General features: G+C 40.1%; 1 protein-coding gene across 1 annotated transcript; it reads left to right on the forward strand.

Moving 5' to 3' along the window:
• Positions 1 to 363: 363 nt before the first annotated feature.
• UTS2R (urotensin 2 receptor) lies at positions 364 to 1,437 on the forward strand. Its single transcript, XM_074287596.1, has one exon. It carries the CDS (start codon positions 364 to 366, stop codon positions 1,435 to 1,437), a length of 1,074 nt encoding a protein of 357 aa, XP_074143697.1.
• The last annotated feature ends 4,887 nt before the right edge of the window (positions 1,438 to 6,324 follow it).

The raw sequence follows: 6,324 nt of genomic DNA on the forward strand, positions 1-6,324 counted from the left end.
GCTGCGGACACATCAGAATGCCTTCTCTCCCTCCTAACCACTTGGCTGGGCTTTCTCCTATCATGCACTAATCTGCCTCAATCCTGGCTCCTAACAGAAAGTGAAGCAGAAGCCTCTAGGTAAAGACAGAACTTGGCCTTGGAGTTTGGTAACCGGGCTTCCCTCTCTTGTCTGTCTCATGGATTCTTGACTGGTCTAGCCTGGCTTCCCTGCACACCTCTTGACCCCCAGCTAGTCTTTCCAAGATCCCGATTCACCACCAGCTCTACTTTCTGGTCTCACATCCTTCCCCTACCTGAAGCAGGCTGCCCTGGCTCTGACTCTGCTGTCCTGCTGTCCATGATCCTGGTGTGACACTGTGACATGGAGCTGGGTCATTTCCCAAACACCACCGCCAATGTCACCTTGGAAGAGCCAGGGGACAACAATGGCAAATTTATTACTTTCTTCCTGGGCTGTGTCCTGGCCTTGATGTGTCTGGTGGGCACCGTTGGCAACATCTACACCTTGGTGGTCATCAATTCTTCCATGAAGCTGGGAGGCTCCATGTACATTTACATCGTTAACCTGGCCCTGGCGGACCTCCTTTATCTGTCCACTATACCTTTCGTGGTCTGTACCTATTTTGCCAGGGATTGGTACTTTGGGGACATCGGCTGTAGGACCCTGTTCAGCCTAGACTTCCTCACCATGCATGCCAGTATATTCATCCTCACTGTCATGAGCACTGAGAGATACCTGGCTGTAGTGAAGCCCTTAGACACCATCAGCCGATCTCGGAACTACCGAAGAATGGTCACCGGCATTGTGTGGTTGGTGTCCTTCCTCCTGGCTCTGCCCACGATGATTCTCATCGACCTTCGCACAAGCCATCGAGATGGCGTGACCAAGCACATGTGCCATCCCACTTGGCAGCTGGGGGCCTATAAGGTCTACCTCACCATCCTCTTCCACACCTGCATCCTGGCCCCGGGACTGGCCATCTGCTACCTGTATGGGCGGCTGGCCAGGACCTACTGGCAGTCCCAGACAACTGTAGTCTTCACTGCTGAGAGAACCAAGAGGTACCCCCGGGAAAAGGTCCTTTACATGATCTTCAGCATTGTCCTCACGTACTGGATTTGCTTCATCCCCTTTTGGCTTTGGCAGCTACTGAGCATCTATGACCAGCAACCAGGGAGTAGGACTGGCAACACTGGCGTCTATGTCAACTTCATTGTCACTTGTCTGGCTTATGGAAACAGCTGTATCAACCCCTTCCTCTATACGCTACTCTCTAACAACTATAAGGAATATCTCCAGAGCCAACGGAAGAATGACATCTGTTTGTCCAAACTCAGAAGTAAGAGGTCTCAGCTGTCTGTGAGCCTTGGACAAACAGAGACCGTGGCAATCGTCCAGATCAGCGGGACACTCTGCCAGGCCAGCTCTGTATGAGAGGTGAGTTGGTTCATGAAAAGGCACTGTGGCAGACCCCCCAAAAAGACTCTCAGATCTCCCCAACTTAGTAGGGAAGATGGTAATCAGTGAAAGGAATACTGATGTAGAAAACAGGAAACTAACTCTCAGTTGGATATTCGCTATCTGAATGATCTAGGACAAGTCATCTACCACTTCTGGACCTCATTTCCCTTATAAGTGGAATAAGATGTTTGGACTAAATGAATTCTAAGGCCTCTTCCAGCTTTTACATTCTGCAACACTAGGAAAAAGGTCACATCCTATATTACATTGTTAAGATTTATCCTCTTTTAAATGTATATAAATAATATAAGCAGTCTAAGACTATTCTCAGCAATATAATGATCTGAGACAATCCCAAAGAACGCACAATGAAAAATGCTATCTGCCTCCAGAGAAAGTACTGATGTCTGAATACAGACAGAAATATTTTTTACTTCCTTCCTTCCCTCTCTCCCTCTTTCCCTTTCTTTCCTTCTTTCTTTCTTTTCCTTCCTTCCTTCCTTCCTTCCTTCCTTCCTTTCCTTCCTTCCCCTTCCCTTCCCTTCACTTCCTTCCTTCCTTCTTCTTCCTTCCTTCCTTTCTTCCTTTCCTTTCTTTCTTTCTTTCCTTTCTTTCTTTCTTTCTTTTTTCTTTCTTTCTTTCTTTCTTTCTTTCTTTCTTTCTTTCTTTCTCTTTCTTCTTTCTTTCTTCTTCTTTCTCCTCTCTTTCTTTCTTTCTTCTTCTTCTTCCATCCTTCCTTCCTTCCTCTTCCTTCCTTCCTTCCTTCCTTCCTTCCTTCCTTCCTTCCTTCCTTCTTCCTTCCTCTTCTTTCTTTCTTTCTTTCTTTCTTCTCTTTCTTCTTTCTTCCTCTCCTTCTTCCTTCCTTCCTTCCTTCCTTCCTTCCTTCCTTCCTTCCATTCCTCCTCCTTCCTTTCCTTCTTTCCTTTCTTTCTTTCTTTCTTTCTTTCTTTCTTTCTTTCTTTCTTTCTTTCTTTCTTTCTTTCTTTCTTTCTTCTTTCTTTCTTTCTTTCTTTCTTTCTTTCTTTTTCTTTCTTTCTTTCTTCCTTCCTTCCTTCTTCCTTCCTTCCTTCCTTACTTCTTTTTTCTTCTTTCTTTCTTTCCCTTTCTTCAAGTCTTCTTGCACAAAAGGACTAATATGGAAATGTTTTTATGATTGAACATGCATAATCTAGAATAGATACTTACTATTTCAGGGATGTAGTAGGGAAGGGAAGGGAGGGGATAGAATTAGAAAAGCAAACTTAAATCGTTTTTACATGTAATTGGGGGAAAATAAAATATTGCTTTTTTTTTTTATTTTATTTTATTTTTTTTTATTCATTTTTCCAAATTATCCCCTCCCTCCCCTCACTCCCTCCCCCCGATGGCAGGTAATCCCATACATTTTACATGTGTTACAATATAACCTAGATACAATATATGTGTGTAAATACCATTTTCTTGTTGCACATTAATTATTAGCTTCCGAAGGTAACCTGGGTAGATAGACAGTAGTGCTAACAATTTACATTCGCTTCCCAGTGTTCCTTCTCTGGGTGTAGCTACCTCTGTCCATCATTGATCAACTGGAAGTGAGTTGGATCTTCTTTATGTTGAAGATTTCCACTTCCATCAGAATACATCCTCATACAGTATTGTTGTTGAAGTGTACAGTGATCTTCTGGTTCTGCTCATTTCACTCAGCAACAGTTGATTTAAGTCTCTCCAAGCCTCTCTGTATTCCTCCTGCTGGTCATTTCTTACAGAGCAAAAATATTGCTTTTTTAAAAGCAATAATGTTTAAATTTCAAGTTAGGTAAACTTTTAAACATGAGGGTTTGAACTTGTGCTTGAGTTATAAAACAGCTTGAAGAGGCTAGGCATCCTTAGAACTCAATAACTCATCATCAATGGTGAGCAGAAATTACAAAGGTTTTTGTTATGGGGGGGTATGGTGGGGGAGGAGCAGGGTGAAACTATCCCTCAAATCTTGGATTTCTTGATATTTTATAGTCCAGAAGCTTCATAATTTCTGAAAATATTTTTATATGTACACACATACATATACACAAACATACACATTTCCCCCCCATAAAGTAGTATAGTGAAGTAGAGACTAATATTTTCCTCATCAAAACTAGGTAATATATTAAGCTTCTTTCTAATTATATATTTATAGAATTGATCAATATTTTATGACATTTTATTTTTGGCTCTCACTTGTACATTAAATTGAAATTGTACACTGGGATTGCATTTCAGAATATGTAGTATCATCACTATTAAGTTATTTTTGATAAATGTTCTGTGTTGGGAAAAAACAAGAATATAAGAAATCTAGTTTTTATTTGCTAGAGACTAACCATCCTGGAACAATTTATTCAAATGAATGACCACAAGAATTTTCTATCCTTCTCTCTCCCTTTTCTCCTTTCTCTGGACTTGATGCTACTGGGGAGACCTTAGCCTGCATATTCGATCCAAATTTAGGCTAAGGTGGTAGGGATGACTGAGATGATGGAGAAAGGGATGAGCATTTCTGCCTCTTCCTCCCCACTATCATTTCCATAGCTGGACTCTTCAAGTAGCCCCCCTAGCTCTTGTTACCACCCTCCTCACACCCACTGTAGAGACTCCATTCTTACCCTAGTCCCTGTGAATTACTGCCCCAGATACCCTGAATATGGTTTTCTTCAGAAATACAGCTAATCTGTGCATTCTTTGTGAACTAAGTCCATTCATCTCCTCTCTAAGTATGTGTTGCTAACAAGGTTTAGGTCCTCATTATCTTTTGCTTAGATTATTAGATATAGTAGTTGTCTCCTGACTGGTCATTCTATCTCTATCCAATGTTTCACTCTCCAAAAAGCTGTCCAAATCATCTCCTTAATTCAAAGATCTTACCATATCTCTCTTTTGTTCAAAAAATCTTCCCTAGCTCCCAATTGCAAACTAAGCCTAGCAGCATTCAAGTACCTATCTTTTTTTATATAGTTATATACATGCTGCCTATCCCATCAAATTGTGAGCTCTTTGAGTGCACAGATTGTCTTTTTGCCTTTCTTTGTATTCTCATCACTTACAACAGTGGGGAAGATAATAGAAGACACATAAATGCTACTTGATTGATTGATCTTTCACAATCTGGAACTACTCTTCTTTTTTTCTTCTAAACTCTTTTTCATACCCTTTTCCACAAACAACTGTTGCTGATCTTATTTGTTATGGCCAGCTCTGCTTCTGTATATTTGCAGAGGGTGTCCCCCAGTTTGAATTGCATCAATGCCTGTTGAAATCTTTATCTGTGTTCTAGGTCCAGCTCAGGTACTTCTCCATGAAGCCTTCTGAAATCTACTCTCCTCTTACCATCTCTCCACTCAGTTTAAAAGTGATTTCTCCCACCTCAGATTTTTTTTTATTATTATAACTTTTTATTGACAGAACATATGCCTGGGTAATTTTTTACAACATCATCCCTTGCACTTACATCTGTTCCAACTTTTCCCTTCCCTTCCTCCATGCCCTCCCCTAGATGGCAGGCAGTCTTATACATGTTAAATATGTTATAGTATATCCTAGATACAATATATATGTGCAGAACCGAACAGTTCTCTTGTTGCACAGGGAGCATTGGATTCAGAAGGTAAAAATAACCTGGGAAGAAAATTCTGGGAATGAAAACAGTTCACATTCATTTCTCAGTGTTCCTTTTCTGGGTATAGCTGCTTCTGTCCATCATTGATCAATTGGAACTGAATTAGATCTTCTCTTTGTTGAAGATATCCACTTCCATCAGAATACATCCTCATACAGTATCATTGTTGAAGTGATGTAAATCTCTCCAGGTCTCTCTGTATTCCTCCTGCTGGTCATTTCTTACAGAACAATAATATTCCATAACATTCATATACCACAATTTACCCAACCATTCTCCAATTGACGGGCATCCATTCATCTTCCAGTTTCTAGCCACTACAAAAAGGGCTGCCACAAACATTTTGGCACATACAGCTCCCTTTCCCTTCTTTAGTATTTCTTTGAGATATAAGCCCAGTAGTAGCACTGCTGGATCAAAGGGTATGCACAGTTTGATAACTTTTTGGGCATAATTCCAGATTGCTCTCCAGAATGGATTTGTTCACAATTCCACCAACAATGCATCAATATCCCAGTTTTCCCGCATCCCCTCCAACATTCATCATTATTTTTTCCTGTCATCTTAGCCAATCTGACAGGTGTGTAGTATTATCTCAGAGTTGTCTTAATTTGCATTTATCTGATCAATAGTGATTTGGAACACTTTCATATGAGTGGAAAGAGTTTTAATTTCATCATCTGAAAATTGTCTGTTCATATCCTTTGACCATTTATCAATTGGAGAATGGCTTGATTTCTTATAAATTAGGGTCAATTCTCTGTATATTTTGGAGATGAGGCCTTTATCAGAACCTTTAACTGTAAAAATGTTTTCCCAATTTGTTACTTCCCTTCTAATCTTGTTTGCATTAGTTTTGTTTGTACAAAGGCTTTTTAATTCGATGTAATCAAAATTTTCTATTTTGTGATCAATAATGATCTCTCGTTCTCCTTTGGTCACAAATTCCTTCCTCCTCCACAAGTCTGAGAGGTAGACTATCCTATGTTCCTCTAATTTATTTATGATCTCGTGCTTTATGCCTAAATCATGGACCCATTTTGATCTTATCTTGGTATATGGTGTAAAGTGTGCATCCATGCCTACTTTCTGCCATACTAATTTCCAGTTTTCCCAGCAGTTTTTGTCAAATAGTGAATTCTTATTCCAAAAGTTAGGGTCTCTGGGTTTGTCAAACACTGGATTGCTATAGTTATTGACTATTTTGTCTTGTGAACCTAATCTAT

This window comes from Sminthopsis crassicaudata, chromosome 1 (genome assembly GCF_048593235.1).
Source record: "Sminthopsis crassicaudata isolate SCR6 chromosome 1, ASM4859323v1, whole genome shotgun sequence".
NCBI classification, from domain to species: Eukaryota; Metazoa; Chordata; class Mammalia; order Dasyuromorphia; family Dasyuridae; genus Sminthopsis; species Sminthopsis crassicaudata.

Bases quoted from the DNA above. Each gene is read 5' to 3' on its own strand.
- UTS2R (XM_074287596.1), top strand. From the start codon at position 364: ATGGAGCTGGGTCATTTCCCAAACACCACCGCCAATGTCACCTTGGAA.